Here is a 24651-nt window from a genome sequence, read left to right on the forward strand (position 1 = left end):
TTTAGTGAGCTTTTATCTGTCTTAAATTAACAACCACCTATATTATAACTAAGTAAAACACTATAACTTTATTACTTATATCTTTTTATGTTGTTCTTCTTTAATGTTATAATTGCTTAATTAATATTGCATCCTTGCTTTGTTCAAATAGCAAGAGATTGTTCTAATTTTGATTTTAGGCTATTCACCTCTATCTAACCGGACTAACAAGGACCAACACGATCAACACCTCAAACACAACTTTTCATATGATTTTCATGCTTACGTGCTATTCTGAAAAGCTCTCAACGACGTCTGAACACTGATCCAACGACAACCACCAAAGCTTCTATAATTTTTTAGTTGCCATAAAATTGTCTCTTTACTATTAATTGCATTTCATTACGTGTAATCGAAATTTCTTTGTAATTATTAAATTACTAGTGAATTGCTAATAAAAACGATCATCGATCGTGAGCCTTGGAGTATGAGTCACCACATATTTCGAATCAAGTAAAACTAAAAGTATTATTATTGTTTTCTTTGTTCTTCGCTTAATTCTTTCTTTCCACTGTGATTTCTCGATAGTTTTAACGAAAAATGTAAAAAATCATGAGCGCTATTCATCCACTCTAATATTTTTTGATTTTACCATCGTAATTGTTATAATATTATAATAATAATTATTTTATAGTTGATATGATGTGTATTTATCTTGTTTATATATTTAAATTTAAAAATAATCATATTATTATTAGGGATGAATAAGAGACCATTTAAATTGAATTAACTGGTTGAACCAACCGAAATTATAAATCCCGTTCGATTAATTACGAAGTTCGTTTTATTTAAAATATATTGATTTTTTGATGTAATCAATTAGTGGAGTTTAAAAATTAAAATAAAATCCCTAATAATCTAATTCCCAATTCCACGTTCCCCACTTCCTCTCTCGTATCGCGACTCCAGCTCTCCTCGCCACCGGACGCCTAGACGCCGCTCTCGCCTCCTCCCCTCTTGTCTCCCGTTCTACTCGCCTCCTCCCCTCCGCTCTCTCCGGTGAGACCGTCGCCTGAGTTTCCTCGTCTTCACGCAGGTTGTAGCAGGTGAGCCATTGGCAACACCGTCGCCAGCAACCTTCTGTGTCCCCTCGTGTCCTCAGGCAGGCCGCAGCTATCACCAGCATCCATGTGGCAGATTGCTACCTTACTGATGTCTCTCGATCTCTTCCCTTTCCTTCCTCCAAGCATTCGTCTCCGAATTGATTGTTCTGCCTGATGATCGGATTACTTGATTTCCGTTTTCTCCTAATTTAGCTGTTCTTCTACACATTGCAATGATTACTGGATTTGTGTATGTGCCGAGAAGGAATACCGGCTTACTTTCTAGGTTTTAGAATGGATCATGGAATGCTGGTCGAGAGGAATTTTTTTTTTTGAAGTTCGGCTATATCCGTTTGGTTTATTCAGTTTTTGTCGAAAATTCGGTAGGCCAACTAGGTTGACAGAGATTGTTGTTACTTATGGACCAGGAAGGCAAAAGGATAAAAGGAAAATAGAAAGGAGCAAGGTGGCATAATTGATGAGATCCAAGGGGAAGACCAAGAATGACTGAACAAACAAAGGAGGAGGAATCAAACTAAATCCACCAAAGGGAAGGTGCAGCCTGTTCCAAGGCAACTAGGACACCCTTTACACATCCCAAGAGACCAATCACGAGGGCCCGAGCTAAATACGAAGGGAGCACTCAATAGACTAATCAATAAAGTCAAAGCTTGGGTTGGGGCTGAAGTTGTTGCAGCAAATAGTAAATCATACGACTTGATTAGCTTAATCCAGGCCATCGATTAGGTTAACTGAATAATTTAAAGTTCAACAAGATATAATGGGCTTCAACCTTATTTGGCCTTGAGGGTTTTTTTTTTTTTCTTGGATGTAAGGGCAGCATATTGCCTTACAAAAGGGGGAATGTTTGGCCAAAGAATGAGCTAGCATGTTGCCTTATAAAAGGGGGAATATTTGGCCAAAGAATGAGTTAGTGGAGTGATGTATTGGTGAGGCTCTCACTTTGTTAGTTCTTGAATGGAACCTTGAACTTATGAGGCAATTGTCATAGGTGGGGTCTGAACTGAATCCGGCCTGGAACCAAGTCTACAGGTCAGTCCTTGTTAACCCAATTCAGTGGGTTAATTACAATTCCAGCCTAAAAGGAACCATTGAAATGATGGTTTGAACTAAGGCTTAAATGTAGCATTTTTATTAAAAAAATTATTAGTTGATTTTTTTTAACTGTTTAGATAAAAGGAGAACCTCACATTTAATAATACTAATAACATTTTAATGGTATTAGTGATTTGATTCAATATAAACCAATCCATTTGCTTTAAAATTTTCAAAGTGGGACTATTCCAACTTTCTATTGAGGTCAATTTTTCAACCTATTTGCCTTAAGTTTTCTAATATAGACTATTCCACCTTTAACACATTCAATTTGTTAATCTCATTTAGCCCTCTTAGTAGATTTCTCATTGGTCTTATTCTATTTTTTTATCCATCCAACACCTAACTTTTTGAGTTTATAGAGACCATTTGACTCGTATGATATATTCAATAATAGAGACCATTGGTCTTATAACTATCATCGAACATATATATATATATATATATATATATATATATATATATACACGCCTCCATGTGCGCGATAGCATTCGCGACTAAGAGGCGTGCGCCCATGTGGGTGGGTTGATCACCACGTGGCTACGTGCCTCAGTCGTGGACACTGCCGCGCAGATGGCGCGCAACGGATCAACGCCCTATATATATATAACAATGTTAATGTTAGATTAAAAAAACCTCTGGTATAAGTGTAAGGTCAAGTGGTCTATGATATATTATTATATTAAGGATGAGAATAATTATAAAAAAGTGACATTCAAGGGGTAGTGTCTAGTTCATTGGCTCATCAACATTCGTCACTGATTGTGGCACCTTCTACCTTATCTGTGCAGTTTCAGCTTCCAAACTAGCAGTGGGTAGCTGGTTCCTTGTTGTTTTCTTTTGATTCAGTAGCAATTCTTGGTTTCTTTTCTTGATGTGAGTTCCTGAGGTTCACTTCAATAATGTTGGTCATGTTACGGCAGAAATTTTGTTAACTCCGTATCACATCTTACACATTAATAAACTATGGCTGCAGGAACACAAGTAGGGCTTGAACTCCTTAGCCAAGCAAGGGGCAGTTAGGAACTTCAGTAACGCTATTAAGAGTGTTGAAATTGGAGACTCATGTTGAAGCTGTTAATGCCTCTGATGTTGCTGAAAGCAGCAACGGAAACTATGTTTCTTTTCGTTGAATTGGGAAGAAAAAAAAAGATCGTGAAGAAGAAGAAGAATAAGAAGAGGAATAAGAAGAAATGAAGGAGGAGGCTTACTTCAAGGAGGAAGATGAAGTGGTACAATGAGACAATATCCGCCTCCGTTGGAGGAGGTTAGCCAGCAACGTTGTCCCAGGCAACAACCATGATGGCACTTCAGCTTTGGCGTCGAGGTCATGAGAGATCATGGCTTGCCGGTGATAATTAAGAAAATTTTGAACCCTAAAATTTAGCCTCAGCCCCAACCCAAACTTTGACTTTATTGATTAGTCTATTGAGTGCTCTCCCTTCATATTTAGCTCGGGGCTCGGGCCCTTGTGATTGGTCTCCTGGGATGTGTAAAGTTTCTCCTAGTTGCCTTGGAACAAGCTGCTCCTTCCCTTTGGTGGCTTTAGTTTGATTCCTCCTCCTTTGTTTGTTCAGTCGCTCTTGGTCTTCCCCTTGGATCTCATCAATTATGCCACCTTGCTCCTTTCTATTTTCCTTCTATCCATAAGTAACAACAATCTCTGTCAACCTTGTTAGCCTATTTGTCCATTTGTTCAATAGTGGCCTTGTTTTGGCTAGTGCAGCTCTCAATTGTCTCCAACTACTGTGGGATTTTTTGGAACCATTGAATAATCCAAATTGAATTCCTATCACTAAAAAATTATATGGGTTATATGTTTGGAGTCCTAATATAATCATTATTTACTTTTGCCGGGCAAATTGGAGATATTTCATCTTTTAATTGCTTTTGGATAGCAACCTTTGTTGATTGACATGTGGATATTGAATGCAGTTGCCAATGATTTGAAGCTTATGGCATTCTTCAGAAAAGGAATTGCAAAGTTGGTATGCGCCTATGTTCATCTTGTTGGTTCCTGGTTTTGTTATTTTTTTATTGAGCTTTAAGGCATCAACAAGTAAAACACCTTCAACCTCTTTGCTCATTCAATTCTTCCTTTTTCCATGTTTCCACTTTTCCAACTATGTGTTTGCATTACTTAATGGAAATGTGGACGATCTATGATCTAAACCTCATTATTTAAATTTAATTTGGAAATAAATATTCTTGATGATAAATTTCTTTATGGTTTGCCTTTAGGTATTAGTCTCCTCACGTGTTTCCTTTTCCTGTTGCAGGCGACGGAGGCTATATCTAATAGAAAAACTCCTTTCATAACGTTTGTCTTGGGTAAATAATTGGCTTTCAAAACACAACATTCCTGATATGTTTCTTCATTTCGAATGCAATTTATTTTTTTTCAGATACTTTTAACTCTAGAGCTGTCAGTATTTTATAGGATATAAATAACATTGGTTCAGAAAACATTCTACACCTCTATGATTTGTTTAGGTTGATATATTTTTTTTTTCACTTCTTTTAATTAGTTATGGGCTTCTAAAATTTTAACTAGAATATGTGTCTCCCTTTTTTACTCTTTTTTATTTATATACTGTAACTTGCTAGACACAACCAAGGGTATTATTTTTTTTTTCTTTTTCTTCTAAGATATTCTTTTATAATGATATCATGAAACAAATTCCCAAGGTTGCTACTTGAAAGGCTTTTACAGCATAGACATGCTAATATAGGCTACCTTAAGCACTCAAAACTTACAAATAGGCAACATTATCTGGCTCTGTTGAGATGATCAAGCCTTAATAAGTGCAAAGTGGAGGATCAGGAGGAGGGAAGTATGTTTTTAAGAAAGCAGTTCTAGAGCATGTTGTTGAATTTCAACAAATATGTTGGCAACCATTTTATCATAGTATCCGTACATCCTCTATATTCTGGATTCCTTTTTAGTGGAATAGGCATCTTTGTATGCTTCCACGGGAGCTATCACTGTCTATGTATTAATGACCCTCTCAAATTTAGAGTCAACCATAATGAGTGACGAAAAGTTAATGTCGAAATTGTGGGAGCATGGCCTATGGGCAGATCAACAAACAAAGAAGAAAATTTAATCTTTTAATATGATATTAGGACCTTTATTTAAAAAAATGAGAATATTTAACTGAGGTGGTAACTAAATGAAGGAAAGTGCTCCAAGTGATAAGAATATTAAGGTATTAAAAGCTGGTTGCCACTAGGCAGTTTGCTGCAGTAGGTGGGCTTAGGTGCTCAACATTAAGATAATATAAATATAAGGATGAGAAGTAAATTAAATTAAGAATTATCACCATTGTATCTTTAATTAATCAAAATAACTTTATAATCATAAATAAATAAGTTATAAATTATAAATAAACACTAGACACATAACAATAATGAAATATTTCATATTTTAGACCAAGGTTCACAATATCAAGTTATACCCAAGTTTCAGTCTTTGATTGAGTATCATACAGATGAATTGTGCTACTTATAGATTGGAGGTTGTAGGAGGAAAGAGATGAAGTAGAGGGAGACTTTATTTGTGTTACTAAGTTTTCGTAATTTACTGGAACTATACATTTTGATCATTTCACTTGGCATGGTAAGAGAATTCAAAACCATGTTTTAAAATACAACCGTCATGGCCTCATATAAAATATGTAAATTATAGGTGTGTATTGATAAAATAATATATATTAATAATACATATATAAAGCTAGAGGGAGTATACCTAAAGTAGCATGAGTAATTTTCTCTTAATTTGGTATGTCTTTTGCTCTTCATGTGAAATATTAGAGTTTTTTTCCATTGCTTGATCTTATCTCACTATTTCTTGTGTCTCTAAGTGTACTAGATAATGTAAATGAGGAAACAATTTGACATCAAAAAGTTAATAATTGAAGAAAATAAATTAAAGATATCAGATTGACCGGTGCTTTTATAATAAAAAGAAATAAATAGAAGAATATTCAAGATTGAAATTGTTTTAATAAATTAAAATTTTGATTTGTTTGTATAGGTAACTAAAAATAATAGGAGAATTTTTAAAAGGATGATTAGTGTTGATATGGGTACATATATTTTAGCTATTTAGTAGGTATATATTTGTAATTCTTTTATATCTTAAGTTTGTTGTAAATAAGAGTTAATTAGAATAGGGAATAGAATCCTATTTTCTTTTACAAAATCTTTTGTCTAATTCTACATGGTATTAGCCATCTTTCTACAGTAGAGATCCTCTGGACCGCCTGTCCTTATCCGCTCCTAGACTAGGATAGGCGGATGGGTGGGAGGCGATGGCCCCCACCTGTTAAACAAGTGAGGGTCATCAAATCCCATCAATGCAAATGCTGGGGCTGGTCCAGCATTTGCGGACCACCCCATCTTTCTAACCCTAGCTATTTATCCTGTCACAATCACAACCATAATCTTGTATTGTGTCGGGCGAAATAGTTTAAACATATTATTCTAAATCATTGAAACTCGATACCACTCGGCACTAAGATTTAAAATCTCTAATCTCATAATTTCGGTCTTTGATTGGAACGATACCATTCTATGATAGATTAAAGGAGGAAGGAGGAAGGAGGAAGGAGAAAGGAGGAAGGAAAAGGAGATGAAACAAAGAGATATTGTATGTGCTAAGTGATAAGTTCGATAATTTAATGAAATATATATTTCAATTGTTTCATAGCATGATACAAGATTTAAAATCATACTTAGCATAGACAATATCTCCTTCCAATGCTTCATCTCCTTCAACTTTAATCCATTATTGGCACCATGCATTGAAATATCGGCATGACACTTAGCAATATCGTTCTAATCAATGACTGAATTTTTGGCACAACTCGAGATTTTGAACTTTGATCACAACCATTGAAGGACTGCTAACCCTAGTTAACCTCCTCTCCCTCGTGCCCTATATCTTGATCTCTGCACTTGGAGAGTTGTGATTGGGACAAAAGTCTTGAATAAGGTGAGCGATAACATCTAATATTAGATAAGATTGATGCAACAAAGTCATTTAATTAAGGAATCGATGACAACATCCACCTATTCTATCTTCCAATAGCATCGATGACATATATTTACTAAGGGTTTATGTAACACACTATTTCATCTTTATATACAAGATGGTAAGATAGATATATATATACACCACCTTGAGGGGGAGTGTTGATGTTTTAGCTATTAGTTGCTATTTAGCTATCTATGTTGGTGCAATCATACACCAAGAAATCGAGCCCGATCATATTGGCAGACGAGAAGTCCTAGTAGGCCCAGATACCAACATGAAAAAAGTCTAGGAGGTGAACTCTTGACAAGTGAGATATGAGAGAACTACCTATGCTTGGGGCAAGGGTAACTTTCTTACTTAGGTGATGACTTATTAAGAAATAAGTGTTTTTAAGTCAATTGACTAGTAGTGATAGTGAATAGTTGACTAAACTGTTTGGTTAACCTAGACTTGCGACAGATTGATCTTTGTTTGAAGTCTAGTTGACTGAAAGCAAAGATTTGTTTAAATTCAAATGTTAAACAGGCCAACTGATGATAATTAAGGCAACTAATAACGTAGTTAGTAGAAGATACGATTAGTAGATGACTTAGTCATGATTCAAGATATCAATCATAATAAAATAAAGCAATCAATTGATAACATAGTCAACATATGATGAGTACAGCAGATGACACAGTCAGATGATGACGAAATCATGATCCAATGGATTCGGATACAATTCTACTTGGTTTAGTCGGCTGCTGAAGAATACAAGTCGACTGATGAATAGGTCCACATCCAAGTGAAACAAAGGATATGTTAAAAATTAATTGAATCCAATTGACTAGTAATTGAATCCAACCAACTGAAGATGGAATAATAGACTGAAGGTTGTAATATTTAGTTAACAGTCGTTGTGGATCAAATCTAATAGAGGATATGATTGAATCCAACCAACTAGTAATTGAATCCAACCAACTGAAGATCAAACAATCGACTGAAAGTAGTATTGTTTAATTAAACGTCGTTGCAGATCAAGTCTAAGAATAGAGAATGTGACTAGAGATTCTATAAATATTGAACGAAGATAGCTCAAACAGAACATCCAATACTCATTCTACTGCATTTAGGAAAAGCGAATGGTGCTCCATTTATAGATTTGGCGACTTTTAAGTTTGTCATTGCAGCTTTTTTATTCCACAGTTCTCTTACTGATGTTTCACTTCCATTTCAATTTTTTTTCATCTCTACTATTATTCTTCTGCTGTAATCAGCTTTGTAAAAGGTTTCTCTACCTTTGGAAGGTTTTCAAAAGGAAGAAAGGATAGTGGTTTTTGAGGAACAATTCATTTTGCAAGTCTATAGGTCATGAAGTAGGAATCGGGGGTCCCGAATCATGTAAAAATACTTATCTCTTTATTTGTGTGGTGTTCTTAAATCTCCTTGTTATTTGCACAACTTGTTCTACTACAATATATGCAAGTTTTTTCAAGATATTATCATGATTTTTTGAAAAACCTTTTCAATTTAAATTGAAAACGTTTCTTATTTTTGTTTCTTATTTCCATTGCTAGTTTCAAATATTTTAAAATCTCTCTATTTTAGCTACACTTGTAGAACATGAAAATACTTTTTCCTTTGCAATTAAAATAAAATTTTCAAGATAATTTTTGATTACGTTATTCGCCTTTCTCTAGTGTCTATCTCGATCCAAGATAATTTTTTTAAGATAGCCACCCTATGTGTATGATACCATAATAGGATTTGAGCATCTTATGGATGAGTATTCTATATGGAAAAGGGAACTGTCATGATTGGATGATTGGATTGACTTTGTAATTAGCCAAATACTCACCCCTAGCTGGAATCATTCAAAATTAGCTATTTCTTTCTTATAACATCTCTTGATATCATTTATTGATCATAGGGAGGAGATAAAATATTATAAAATTGGAGGGTATAAAGAGGGAAATCAGTAGTCAAAGCATGAACAACATTAAAGAGGAGTAATACTATAGTTGGAGCAGCCTACATATTATATGTCCTATACTCGTGCTAGTTCCAGTTTCAATTGTGGTAACTCTAACTCGGTGGTTAATGTTTAAGCCAAAAAATTAATTTTTACACCAAATGTTTTGCAAGTATTCATAAATTTAGGTCTTAGAAAATTATAGGATTGGTCTCACTATGATGGTACAAGGACAAGCGCTCTTATCAAATTCACAATGTTTATTTTGTTATCTATAAGGTAAAATCATTAGTCAAAAACTACTTTTATAATATGTTGCGTCAATTTTTAATTAAATATACCTTTCTAATTGCCATGTATTTATATTTGGAAAAGCAAAAAGGGCAGCCCGGTGCATGAAACTCCCGTTATATGGGGTCCCGGGTTATCTGAGTTGAATTTGACACTTTGAATTGGAATGTGCTGAATGTTGGCAGTGCATAGTACCGAGACCATTTTGACTGATGATTGAAACTCTGGTACAAAACAATACTTTAGATCTTTCTTTCTATCATATTATTGGCAGAGGCTTGAATGTATGCCTGACTCTTCAAATATTATCCAATTACTACAAGAGAAGATCTTATTAGTTATTTGAAAATTAGTTTTATTTTATATATGAGAAACTGAAATAATAGTCTGATTCTGCTTAATGATAACCTTAGAATGACAGAATGAGGTAGTTTGATCCATCCTATTACCTTATCGAAGTGGACCTAATTTCTTGTTTTTAATTCATTAAAAATCACTGTAGTTTACTAAAGTTTTGACTTGGTATAGGTGGTCCTGGCAGTGGGAAAGGAACTCAATGCCAAAAAATTGCTGACGTCTTCAACTTTGAACATATATGTGCTGGTGATTTATTGAGAGAGGAAATGTCCTCCAATAGTCAAAATGGGTATCTGGTGTTTTTTTGTCTTTATTATACTTTTTTTAATTATTGATAGATGAAATTGAGAAACCATGCCTATTTCTTGAATGGTGCTCTGCAGAGTAATGATCCGTAGCATAATCATGGAAGGGATGATTGTTCCTTCAGAAATAACTATCAACTTGCTCAAGAGAGAAATTCATTCTTGTGGGAACAATAATAAGGTTCTTATTGATGGTTTTCCTAGAAATGAAGAAAATCGCATAACTTTTGAGAGGATTGTAAGTTTTCTTCAACTCCATCTATTTGTACATGATATTAATGCTCTTCGTTACTTATGTTCATGCAATGCTACAATTCCTTCCTCTCAAATCTTCCAGTATTTTATCCTTTTGTACAGTGCAATTATCTTGAGTTGTCCAATATATATGATTTCTGTATATATGATCACTATTCTTATTGATGTTTCAGGCTTATGTGTTCTCTAACATTATCCCTAAGCAATTGATATATTAGAATACTATTTGCATCAAGTTTGTGTGTCCTTATTGATGTTAATGGTATTTAGGACTTGTTGAAGGTGTGATATTGATTATTACTAGATTTTTCTTATAAACTAATATTGCAATGCATTGTTAATCAAGGTTATTTTAATCAAATACATTGAAGGGTTTTGATCACAAGGGGCAAGTTTTTGAGAGTCACATGCTTTGAAGCATCAACGATCTATTAAACTTGCAACCAAATTCTAAAAAGTGTATGTAGGTGGATATGACCACTGCATAATATTTGTTATGCGGACACATAAACAAATGCGCACATTATCTATATGTTCATAATTTTTCCTTTCTATGAACTTCTTTAGACGTATTGAAAATAATGCATGGCATTTAAAAATTATGAGCTTATATATACTATATAATACATCATGCTAACCAACTTAAGAAATCCATATATATAATTGCATCTTTCACTTTATGCATAGATTAATCATCCTAGCCCATTTATAATTTCATATAAATTGTATACAAATCTAAGCAATATATATGACACAAAACATAAAGTATACAATACAGCATACAACAATGTTTAACCAACTTTTGCTTGGAAATCAACAACATGAAAAGGCATTTTGAAGAACATAATGTTTGACTAGAATATCAACTAAAATGGAAATTGGATGAAAAAAAATATTGCAACAAATCAGTAGAAACTTCATCGAGATCTCTATTCAAGTTTGTAAAACATAGGGGAGAAAACAAAAAAAGGAAAGAGAGACCAACAAGATCTCGTGGATCGTGGATGAGTGGATGAGAGGAGTTGCCACGAGTGCTAGAGACTATAGCATGGAGAAGGAAGAACTTGATGGAGGAGATCATGCATGAGAGAGGGCTATGGTTACCATAAGAGGAATAGTTATTATGGTAACTTTTAGTGGGAGGATATTAATTGAGTGAATAATTAAGTTCTATGGGTTCTCTATCCTCCTTATGTGCTTTTGTATTATGATGTTTTCTTTTCATAAGTGTTCATTCTGTGTGAGATTGATTATTTTCCATGCTATATTGCCATATCATATTCCTATGTGAATTTTGATTTACTTTTGTGCTATATCCAATAAAAGAGTAGGTCCAAATATGGTTGATAGGAGCTATGCTTGGAAGGTACATTTAATACCCACTTTAACCATAACATCGTTGTTTTTCTTCATGTCAAAATTGGATCGACCATATTAAGCATTTTAAATACAAAAACGTAGCCACGTTGTACTTCTTTTGAGAAGGGGAAATTGCAAGCTATGCATATCACCCTAAGTGAAAAAGACCCCTAGGTTCATGGGCCTGGAGGCGTTGGGCTACAATCTAACCCTCACAAGACTTCACCAAGTCAAATGCTGAATACAACTAAATGGTTGTAAACATGTTTCCATGAACTAACACTTAATTACATGCGTGACCTATTTATGGAAACCATGTTGAAACTAAGTACATAAGAAGTTTATTAGTTTGCATGTAAGTACAAGAAAATTAATGAAAGATATAATGTAGCCAGTGGACTTCAAACATGCAAAAAATGCTAGGTAGCACTAGTTAACTATCCCATTAGCTAGTAGTATCCAGGCACTGCATATTTTAAACTTGTAAACAATATATACATAACTATCTTGGTTGGTCTAGTAATAAAGCATATTGTTTCTCAAACCCTTTGCATCTTAATTAAAAACTTTATTTGCAAATCAATTCAATTAAATGCAGGTTGGAGTAGAACCAGACCTTGTGCTTTTTTTTGACTGCCCTGAGGAGGAGATTGTTGAACGAATACTAAAACGGAATCAGGTAGTTTTTTAAACCATAATGCTAAAAAATTTCAAGTTTTAAGGTAACTACATTTAGGTGAGCTGATTTTTACTGTTTTTTTGGGCTTATTTTGGGGTTAGGGAAGAATTGATGATAACATTGACACAATAAAGAAAAGGTTGGAAAGTTTCAAGAAACTGAGTCTTCCTGTAATAGATCATTATACTGCAAAAGGGAAAGTTTACAAGGTAATTTCAAAAATAGCATTTCATCCACTTTTCCCCATGTCATTTATCATTTTTGTGAAGATCCAGCTCTTCAATTTGGTTTCATATTTTTATATATTCCTTTTTATCATGTAATCCTTCATGGATTCAATCTTTATGTTGTGTCATCTAATAATACCTGAATGCCATATATGATGCCTTCTTAGGGTCCATTCTTAGTTCAATTAATCTTTTATTAGTTTTTTTTGTGAGTTGTTAAGAGTATACCATATTACACCTTGCGTGTATAATGCAAAAGTTCATTCAGAGTAGCTTGATTTTACCCTTAAATTTGTTTTTGTTATTCTCATGATTTTTGATTTTGCATAGCAGGATCTAGTCTTTGTAGAAATTGGAGAAATTAATGATGTTGCTTATTAGTGACATAAAACTATTACATATGCCACCATAGGCCTCATGACGAAATCCAAAATCTAAAATGCCAATATGGGACTAAACCCACTGCATATATCCTTATTAATACTAGTACCTCTGATACTCCACCTCAAATTAGAACACAATATTTTTTATATCTACCTTGTTAGTAAATAAGAAAATGTAGACTAATAAATGACAATAATGAAATAAAAACCATACTCTCTCTCAGATTGAACAAAAGAAAAAATTAACGGAGCATGCAAGCATCAATTACTTCAAAATCAGACTAACATGTTGATAAGGATGAAGTGAGATCCGGGGAATAAATTTCTTAGAGTAGGCTTCTTCCTATGGTAGTGCATAAAGTAGCACACATTGAATATATAAAAGGGGAGAAGGAAAAATATTTGAAGAATGAGATAAAGTCAGCGGAGTTAAGGCTCTTCAGTGAGCTTCCATAGAGTGCTACATACAGCAACACATGATAGACAAAAGAAAGAGGAGAAGAAAAAACACTCGATAGGTGTCCAAGGGTCGACATGGCACATACAGCAAACACACACAAGTCTGGAATGAAGAAGGCATTCAAATCCTGAAGTAAAATGCAGCAGGTGCAAACTAAGGAAAAGGAAAAAGCTGTTAGAAGGACAAGAAAACTCAGAAGAAGCAAGTAGCAGCAAGAAGAATCATTAGTAGTAGGGAGAAGGTAGGACTAGTGTGTCTGATTCTGGAATGGAGTGCCAGAGTGATGCCTAAGATTCGAGCAGGAACCGACTTAACATGGGACAAGCTATAGTGAATCACAACAGAAAATTTATATCTCAAATGTCTTAACTATTGCTGTCACTAAGGGATGGAGATGAGTCAAATATGATAGTCAATGCAGAGATTCAGATTGGAGGCCATGGAGGTTGGAAGGCATGAGCTGCACCAGAGGACAATATGGGTATACTAGAGGAGGCTGTTTTCTGTTGAAAAGGAGGAAGAAGCACAATTTGCTATTGTGAAGGTGACGCAATGGATACTATCGACTCTGTTGATTTGCACACGAATATCAGAATTGATACTTCTACAACCTGTTGTTTCAAAAGAGAATACCAGGAAATAAGGAAAATACCTTGTTCCAAGAAGGAGACGACAACTCAAAATAGAATTAAACCAAAATTATCTCAAAACATTAAATAGGACGCTACCGAATAACCTAATTGTAAGATAACAATACCAAAAATATCCTAAATACCCAAAATACGCAACTTTCTAAAAATAGTAAAAAATTGTTTGGAGGCTCCGAAATGGGCCTAAACGATGTTGTTTGGGCTGATTTCGAGTCTCGAGTAAAAAGTTATGCCCTCTGGAAGGTTGCTCTGTCGAACCCGCATCTTCTCCCTTGGTTGGAGAAAATTCGTCCTTGAATTGTCGGCCACCTCATCATCAGAATAGTCACCATGGAAGGGAATCAAGTGGTTCACATTAAACACATCAACCGCATGAATATGACTAGGCAGCTGCAACCGATATGCATTGGGATTTATCTTCTCTATAATGTCGATCGAGCTAATCTTCTTGGTTGATAATTTATTGTAATCTGCCACGGCAAAACAATCCGTAGTTAAAATTTGCCCATACAAAAGCCCCTACATCAAATTTCAAGTATCGTTGCTTTTGGTTTGTAGTGTATTTGTACTTTGAATTAGAGATGGACAAACGATCGTGAACGGTTTTATGGATCTCCTGCAAACAATCCATGAAGTCAGCTGCCCTACTATGTACTAAACCCATACTATACAGTGTCAACAAATTTAGTGGACCACGAGGTTGAGCTGAGTAAACCACCTTGGATGGACTGAAATCAGTACTTCGATTCACAACATGGTTGTGAGAAAATTACACTTGACACAACTTCTAGTCCCAACTCTTCACATGATCTCCCACTAAGCAACAATATAAATTTCCGAGTAATCAATTCACAACCTCTATCTGACCATCTATTTGAGGATCATAAGCACTACTGAAATTTAAATGTGTATTGACCATCTTCCATAAACTGTGCTAAAAATATCTAAGGAAACAAGTGTCCCGATCTGAAACAATCAATGTCGGAAGGCCATGAAGATGGTAAACATCTCGAAAGAACAGTTGCGCCACATTAACAACATTAGTAGTCTTCTTGCAAGGAATAAAGTGAACCATCTTAGAAAATCTATCAACGACAACAAAGATAGAGTCACTACCTTGCTGGGTACGTGGCAAACCTAGCATAAAATCCATGTTGATATCAACCCAAAGTCGAGAAGGGATTGGCAAAGGCATGTATAAATCCACATTAGTGGCTGCCCCCTTAGAGACTTGACAAATTTTGTACCTTTGCACATATTTCTTTACTTTTCGTCGCAATGTAGGCCAAAAGTAGGAGGTTTGAACCAAATGCAATGTTCGGTCCCGACCAACATGACCTTCACCGTGCAATTCCTTGATTATCTGCAAGCGGAGATTACAACTAGAATGCATAACCGATTACCCTTAAATAGAAACTCATCATGCAATAAAGAATCTAAATTTCTTCTTAGTCCGTACATCTCGCAATATGAAATAAGGATCAGTATCAAGCAAATCACAAAGAAAGTCAAACCCTGGAACCTCAACCCGCATAGTAACTAGAAAGCTGCTCCCACGACTCAAAGCATCTGCCACCCATTAGCGCTCCTTGCTCTATGTTTAACCACATAAGTGAACTGCTCCAAATAAGCGATCCATCTCGCTTGCCGGAGTGATACCTTGTCTTGATGGTGTAGGTGCCTCAATGAGTCGTGATCTGTAAATAAAACAAATTCTCTGTTTTATAGTGACGCCAATACTTAACTGCCTGCACAATGACATAAAACTCCACGTCATAGGTACTATAATTAAGTTTTGCTCCATAAAGTTTTTCACTGAAAAATGTCATGGGTGGTGCCGTTTTGACTGAGTATCGCACAAATACCAACTTTAGAAGTATCTGTGTGTAACTCAAAAGACTGAGAAAAATTTAGAAGTATTAAGATTGGCGTCGTTGTGAGTCGTTCTTTAATTAATTGAAAGGCTGACTCTGCAGCTTGAGTCCACTCAAACCTGCTACCCTTTAAACAATTTGTTATCGAAGACATAATACTACTTAAAGAAGCAATGAAACGCCTCTAGAACGAGGCTAACCTGTGGAAACTTCTTACTTCAGTTAAGGTCGTCGGTGTAGGCTAGCCCTTCACTATTTGTATCTTGGTTTTGTCAACTTCTAAACCCTTTCTTGAAATCATATAACCCAAAAATAACAACTTGGGGGCCAAAACCATGCATTTCTTCATAGCAACATAGAGTATTTCCATACGTAGCACACTAAAAACCCCCCTCATGTGCTGTAGATGTTGCTCTAGAGTCGCACTATATACCAGAATATCATCAAAATACACCACAACAAATCTATCGTTAAACGACCGCAACAAGTGATTCATCACACACATGAAGGCACTAGGGGCATTAGATAAACCAAAAGGCATCACAAGCTACTCATATAGCCCCTCCCTAGTCTTAAAAGTTATTTTCCATTCATCCCTCGCCTAATGTGAATCTGATAATACTCTCTCTTCAAATCCAATTTGGTGAACATGGCTAATCTACTAATTTGATCAAGTAAATCATCTAGACAAGGAACGGGAAAGCGGTACCTAACAGCGATTTTATTAATGGCTTTCCATGCACATACGCCAAGATCCATCCTTTTTTGGCGCCAAAAGAGCAGGTACAATACAAGCACCTGTCGTTGCAATTCTTCATGTTCACGCGGGCTCATCCGGTAATGCGATTTGTGCAGTAGAGATGGCCCCGGCTCCCAAGCAATATAATGCTGAATATCTCGTTGAGGAGGTAAATCAGCAGGCAGCTCTTTCGGAAAGATATCACTAAAGTTTGCAATTAATGGAGCCACTAAATTTGGAATAGTGCTAGGTTCATACACTTCCTTGCCCATCAACATAAACCCCCTTTCTGCTTTTTGCAACTCCTCGTCCAACTGAGCCATGGATAATAAAGCCGACACTTCACTTGCAGACTTTGGTTGCTCCATCGTCTGTCGGCTAGGTAGTAGCACAATCTTGGCTCTCTGAAACACAAAACTATAAGTATTAGCTCGCCCATCATTGTGCACTTGTCTGTCTAACAATAGGTGACAAGCATCCATCACTACCATATCACTCCAAATAGTATCTTTATATTTTCGACCCATAGAAAAAGAAATAAGAGCTCTTCGTGACACCGATACTTCACCTCCCTTCTTAAGCTATGCTAATTTATACAGTTTGGGATGATTTTCCGTCAGAATATTTAACTTTTGAAGAGTTTCAATAGATATGATATTTTCACAAGTTCCAGCATCGATCACAAAATGACAAATTTTTCCCAAAACGGTACATGTTGATTGAAAGATATTACTCCGTAACTAGTCATCGCCTATTGATTTCAGAGTCAAACAAGAACACCGAACCATTAAGGCTTTCTCGACATCTCCTTCCAACAACAATTCGTCTGTGGCCTCGTTATATTCAAGGTCTCTAGAGAATTTGACTATGCCATCTTCACAATCTTTATTCTCCATGAATAGTACTTTCTTTGTCGCAACCTTTTTCCACTCTGATTGTTTGTGCCCAAATTCTCTGTAGTTCAAACACTTTATTTTGCCGCCACTGCTTCCACTGTCTCTATTAATTTTCCCTACACCCTTGTTACCAACCCCAGCAGTCACCCCACTAGGTCTTCCGCTCGTAGGATTTGTAGGAAAAAATCTACTATTTTGACATGCACATTTTTCTACCGCCAACGCGGTGTGTAGCAAATATAGAAATTGGGTCAAACATGTTAACATGTCTTGAATATGGAATTTCAACCCCCCTATATATCGTGATACTAACTGATCTTCCGTCTCATGTAATTCATTCCTCGCAATTAGTTGAAAAAATTCAGAGGTATATTCATCAACTGACCGGATGCCTTGTTTTAAATTCTACAATCTTTGATACATTAATCGTTGGAAATTGTATGATAAGAAGGTTTCCCGCATGAGCTTCTTCATCTTCTCCATATTGGTAATTTTTACCTTACCCAACCTGTTCTGGGTCAACTTCAGTTGTTGCCACCACGCAGTCGTTCTTCCGTGCAATCTAGTTGCAACCAAGGGCACATGCTTGTCTTCATGTATTTCTTTAAAATCCAAGATTTCCTCTAGGTTAGCCAATCTAGGAACTCCTCAGGTTGTAGGCTACTATGAAACTCAGGAATTTCAGTTCTCATATCTAACTCCCAATGCTTACGATTGTCCTCTACTATTGGTCGGCGACGATTGTGTTAGGACCAAAAGGAATTTAGATATCTCCACAATATAATGTTATTGTCTACTTTGGGCCTAAACCCTTATGATTTTATTTTTAGGATCTATCCAAAATACTTCATACCAATGGAGATATCTTTCCTTATATACCCATGATCTTTCCCATGTGTTTTCAATGTGGGATTTTTTTGCAACTTTGCAACCCAACAATCCCCCATTCAAACAAAGGATCACAAGCTTCCAACGTTCGATCCTCGATCCACCAGGTCTTCCTGCCCCACCTGACCTACTGGGACTTCCTTGCCTAGTCACAACTAGGGCTTTCTGCCTGATGTCTGGTCCTCTTGATTCAGATATGGGAGAACCTACTTCCTTTGTTTGAGGTCAATATTCTACTCACATGGCTTAATTTGACTATAACTCTTATGCACAGTCGACGGTTAGACCTTTTGACAGTCTGGGCTCTGATACCAATTGTTAGGACCAAAAGAAATTTAGATATCTCCACAATAGCATGATATTGCCCACTTTGGGTATAAGCCCTCATGGTTTTATTTTTGGGATCTACCAAAAGGCCTCATACCAATGGAGATATCTTTTCCTTGTACACATGATCTTTCCCATGTGTTTTCAATGTGGGGCTTTGTTTGCAACCTTGCAACCCAACAGCCTGTGGGAAGCCTCCTCTGCATAAGCATCCTCGTCACCTGTTCCCACACCCGAGTTCGCTCGGTGATGATGATGGACCGGATTTCTTCTAGGTTGGTTCTCGAATAATGTCTCCATCTTTGCCAGCAAGTCGGTCCATGACCCCTTTAATCTGCCTCACCCATTCATATACTATCTCTCAAAACCATTGTTCCCAATCATGTTTATACACGTTGACAACGTGTTGTTGTCTTCTTGGCGGCATGATATCGCAAGATCTATTCGGCTGTGATACTAATTGACACAACGGATATTATTGACTTCCTTGATTCGCACATGAATACCGAAATTGATACTTCTACAACTTATTGATTCAAAAGTGAATACCAAGAAATTGGGAATATACCTCGTTCCAAGGAGAGGACGACTCAAAATAGAATTAAATCAAAACAGTCTCAAAACATTAAATAAAATGCTTAAATAGATCAAATACCCAAATTGCAAGATAACAATACCAAAAATAGCCTAAATACCCAAAATACGCAACTTACTATAAATAGTAAAAAATTGATCGGAGGCTCCGAAACGGGCCTAAACAATGCTGTTACGAATTCCTGATAACAAGTATACATAAAGTCTGATTATGTGTCCTGAGTCAAAAGGTATGTCATCTGGAAGGTTACTTTATCGAACTCGCATCATAAAGGACATAGGATGAGTAATTGTCAGGCAGGAAGATTGGGGTCATTTGAAGTTATATATTTATAGTAAAAACATGATCATGGCGGCATAGCACTTGTGGGAGAGGCAATTGAAATGTTGTGTGGGAACAAGAATATGGCTCACCATCAGTTGGGATTTGAGATGGAAGGTTGCAATGATTAGGGTTGCCATGAGAAAGCTTAGAAAGAGAGAGTGCCCGATGGTTTTATTTATGGTGGTTTTGTTTGAAGCAAAAATAATCTGTAGAGTAGGTAGTTGATGTAGCGGATAACTATTGGTTCCGTTGATTTCTGTACAAATACTAGAAGCGACTATTGAATCCTTTGATTCGTGCACAAATACCGAAAGTGACCTAATTCCTGTTGATTCGCGCAAGAATACCATGAAAAAGAAAACCACGACGTTCCAAGGAGGAGACAACGACTGTAAATAGCATTAATAAAAAAATCTCTACAATGACCCAAACAATTATTTATGTAGACTCTAAATCCTAAGACTCAAAGAAAGGAAAGAAATCTTCATATATGAATCTCAATTCCGTAAGAAAAGAAATCATTCCAGAAAAAAAAAATTCTTAACAAAAATTTAAATTAACATAACAAGACCTTGATATAGACTAGGCCTAACCCATAAATACCTTAAATACTAAAAAAACTCAAAAAGTACTAAAAAAAGAATGAAAGATATTCGGATCCTCCTACATCATTCTCCTCGGATTAAAAAGAACTCGTCTTTGAGTTTAGGTGGTAACCTAAGAGGAAGATCCTCTAGCATCAACTTGACAAAAGTGAGAGGACTTGTTGCTTTTGACAGAACATTGGATGATGCATGTGATGAAAATTGGCCTTTCCCGCGGGAGGACTTGGAAGCATACTTGGACTGTTTCCTTTTCAAAGAACTAAAAGCCAAATTGGACTTTAAACAAGTGTCATCATCTTGAGAAGCTATCTTTGTAGAATCAAGAAGGAATCCACCAGGGGTTGGCCACTGAAATTGCACAGACGTAGTTTTTTGGATATTTGTTTGATGTAATGCTGGCACTGGTGTTCCTAATGATGGCAAAGGTGTCAAGTCAGCTTCTTTCTGTAGCAAGGTAGCCATAACAATTAAACTAGATGCCAGTAGATGCTCATGTATCAGTAGTAACAGCTCTCTGGAGTGATAAGTTACAGGAGTTGCTGCAGCTATTGCTGCTCTTTCAAAGCGCTTGAGTGTAGGAGCAGCAGCATCAGTGGTGGTCAAGGTGCTTGCACGCCCAGAATTTGTCGCAATTGCAATCAACTCAATAGAAACTTGAATCAACTCAGACTGCCATCTTGATTGTCCAGTTCTAGATATGATGCAGGTTCGATAGCGCAATCTTTCGGAAACCATAACTTTTGACTTGAGACTCGGAATCAAGCTCTGCCGGTCGCCACGCGTGCATAATTCAACGATCTACATTTATTACTGACTGTAACCACCCAAAATCACCGTTTAGGCCCTCAATCGAGCCACGGAACATATTTTTTACAATTTTTGATAATTTTCATTTTAATAGTATTTAGGATATTTTTGATATTTTTGGTATATATGGGTTACGATTTGTCTATGCTAGTGTCCTGTTTTGTTAATTAGGATTTTTATTAAAAAAAAAATTCTAGTAAGATTTTTTTTTCTGTACAAGATGGGAATTGAGGTCCATATATGAGGATTTTTTTTTTCTTTTTTCGAATCTTAGGATATGAGATCTATATAAGTATCCTATTTCATGTTTTGAGGATAATTTTGATAAATGCTATTTTTAGCCGTTGTCTTTTCTTTGGAACGTGGTGTTTTTCCTATTTCATGTTGTTTCCTTTCAAATCAACAAGTTATATAAGGTCATTTCCAGTCTTTGTGTGCGAAACAACAAATTCGATTGTCGCTTCTGGTATTCGTGCATGAATTAATGAAACCGATAGTTATCCACTGTGTCAATCCTAAGACTAAAAGAAAGGAAAAAAATCCTTATATATGAACATCAAATCCTATCTTGTAAAGAAAGAAAAGAAATTCTTCCAGAAAAGGAAATTTCATAACAGAAATTGAAATTAACATAACCGGATGTTGATATAGACTAGATCTAACCCATAAGTATTAGAAATACCAAAAATACCTTAAATACTAAAAAACTCAAAAAGTACTAAAAGTAGCATGAAAGATATTCGGATCCTCCTGTATCAGTAGCTCATTAGGCTGTAGAAAAGAGTGAAAAGGTCGCCTATGGTGGTCCCAACAACATCATTGAAGAGCAATGTACGGTCATATTCATGGATTAGAAACTTGAGCCATGTTTGGTCAATGCAACTGAGATTTTTTGCTCCACAAAAAATATGCGGAATGACATTGATATTGCATGGACGATGATGACGACAATATGGTGAGAACAATGCACCAATGTTGAATGTGAAGCCGACTTGTGAGAGATGCAAGGGAGTGAGAGGTTGACTTATCAGAGAAGGGAGGAAATAGCGACCCATTGGCTTGATCAAGTGGTACAATGTCTTGATTGGATTAATCGAAAGCAAAACATAATATATAACAAAAGTTGTAATTTTTTCTACATTCTTACAATAAAAGAAAAGTTTATCATAGTAAGTTCAACAAAATTTGTAAATTGTAAGAAGAAAAAGTATAGATATAGTTGTGTGTGCTTGCATTGGATAGACACTTTTAGTAATTTTATCTAGCTCATGCTAGAATCACATTTCCTAATATCTTTATTAGTGTCTTCGACTATAGATTATGCTAAATGTAATAACAGAGACACTATGTTTCCAACTTAGTGATTATGCAAATGTAAATTATAAAGTTGACAGCAAGGTTGAGTGATCTTTGGATCAAAGATAATTATTATTCTCTCTCTCTTTTAATTTCTAAGGAAATGAAGCTTTTATACAATTAATTTACATCCAAGACCACATTGTTGCCTATCAAAGATAACCAATCCGCAATGGCACGACGTCTTTTCAATTTCTTAAGCATCAAAGAATCGTATCTTAGCTTCGGCGAATTAACGAATGAATTTCCTTCAATGAACAATTAACCTAAAAATGCTGGGCTAATGGGTCATTCGTTGTAAGTGCTTCCTGATTTATCCCGGTGGTTGGTGGAAAATTTCTATGGGGTCGTGTTGGTCACCCAAGGATTAGTTGGCATAAGCTGGAGATACTTGGTGTCAACTAAATTTTTTTTTTAAAAAAAAAGATGACCACATATAAGCCATTTTTATTTGTGCCATTAGGGATTTGAAACTATATTTTCTTTTTCCTTTTTTTTAAAAGGAAAAATATAATATAGTTTTATTAATTTAACTTTTTCGATATTAAAAATATTACAAAAAGTTAAATAAATACTAATCTCTATATTTTGTCAAATGACATTAGTGACTTAGTAAATAGGCAACATTGTTTTACCAGGAAAGCAATTGAGATTTGAAAAAAGAAATATTTTATTCTTTTTCTATTTTGGATTAAAAAAATTACAACAACAAAAATTGGTCTTATTTTAATAATATTTAGCCTAAAAAAATAATGTTGGTGCTAGAAGAACTCAAATTTGGCATAAATTTGCTTATTAAATATAAAATACAAGTCATACGTGACATAACTTTTTCTTTAGGTAATTGGTGAGTTTTTACTTCCTACCTATAAAGGAAACAAGTAGAATCAATTAGGATTTTTTATCAACCAATAAAAGAATATTTTATATAAAAGAATGTAGATTGTTTATCAAAATGAGAAGATGATATCAAACATAATTATATATAAATCTAAAATATCAATACAGACTAAATCTAGGACACAACTCTATTAATCATACTACATTTAGTACCCTTGGAAACACTTTTACTGATAATGTTTCTAATAATTTTGTTTCAACTTGTGTTTTTTGTCTTACTAATTTTAATTTACATTTTTGGAAATTTAATTTGATTTGAAAAATAGGGGTATCAAAAATGAAGCCGACTCACCGATCCGAGTCGAGTCAACAAAAATATTGAGTTAGGATTTAACATGGTAATGTAATTAAATTTAAATAGTTATAATTAAGTTTAATTAAAATTTAAAAGGATTATTTTTTGGTTTTTATTATTAATTTATGTAGTGTGTCCAATCTATTTATCTTTTTGACATGTTTAGCAATGACAATTCACTTAAAATGTTCGGTTTGATTGGTTTACTTGGCTTATCCAGCTTGCTCATATGCTTGATTGACCCCCCGACCAAGTTAGTCATACTAGCTAGATTGGCATGCCTATATGGCGTGCTTGATTGACACTCTTGATGATTGACCATGATTGGTCCGCCCAACTCGAATGATTCACAAGCCCAACGGTCTTATCAATTTGTTAAACTCTCTTAGTTTGATTAGCCCTGTTATGCTACTTGATTGATTAACTTGACTAGTCCGTTTAAATCAACGCCTTTTTGACTTGAGTAGGAACTTCACAACTCGATTGGCCGACCAATCCGCTTGACTTGATTGATCCTCCCAGCCTAGCTCTATTTGACTTAACTTGTGGTCCAAACTTGACTACTCTACCAAACTCAACTAGTTATCTTGGACAACTTGTTCAACCCAATTGACATGATTGGTCTAACCTATCTATCCGACTAGTTCGCTTGGCTTAATTGACTTATTGGTTTGCTTAATCAATTAGCTTGATTGATTTGCTTTGCTTACCCAATCCATGTTGCTTAACTAGTTCACGCCACCCAACAAGTTCATTCAGGCTAAACCGATCTGCTTGACCTAGTGAGTTTGCTAGCTTGACCAAACTAATCCTCCTAGCCTGTCTCGTTATCTAATTTTATTTATGCCCATTTTAATTTCGAAACAATAACTTGTCAATGAGCATTATATTT

At 35.4% G+C, this 24651-nt stretch overlaps 1 protein-coding gene across 5 annotated transcripts in view; it reads left to right on the forward strand.

Moving 5' to 3' along the window:
- Window positions 1–907: 907 nt before the first annotated feature.
- LOC122029364 (UMP-CMP kinase-like) overlaps window positions 908–24651 on the forward strand; it is a 28685-nt gene continuing 4941 nt past the window's right edge. For 3 of the 5 annotated variants that reach the window (XR_006125026.1, XM_042588311.1, XM_042588313.1), the window contains exons 1-7: window positions 909–1085; window positions 4134–4186; window positions 4478–4529; window positions 10007–10124; window positions 10219–10378; window positions 12353–12433; window positions 12535–12642. Coding sequence is in view for 4 of the 5 variants with exons in the window: in XM_042588311.1 (XP_042444245.1) it covers window positions 4154–4186; window positions 4478–4529; window positions 10007–10124; window positions 10219–10378; window positions 12353–12433; window positions 12535–12642 (552 nt within the window). In the remaining variant the exon portion in view is untranslated. Of the gene's footprint in view, window positions 1194–4133; window positions 4187–4477; window positions 4530–10006; window positions 10125–10218; window positions 10379–12352; window positions 12434–12534; window positions 12643–24651 lie in introns of all 5 variants that reach the window. The other 2 variants (XM_042588312.1, XM_042588314.1) reach the window with 2 other exon arrangements.

Source organism: Zingiber officinale, chromosome 10B, assembly GCF_018446385.1.
Source record: "Zingiber officinale cultivar Zhangliang chromosome 10B, Zo_v1.1, whole genome shotgun sequence".
NCBI lineage: Eukaryota > Viridiplantae > Streptophyta > Magnoliopsida > Zingiberales > Zingiberaceae > Zingiber > Zingiber officinale.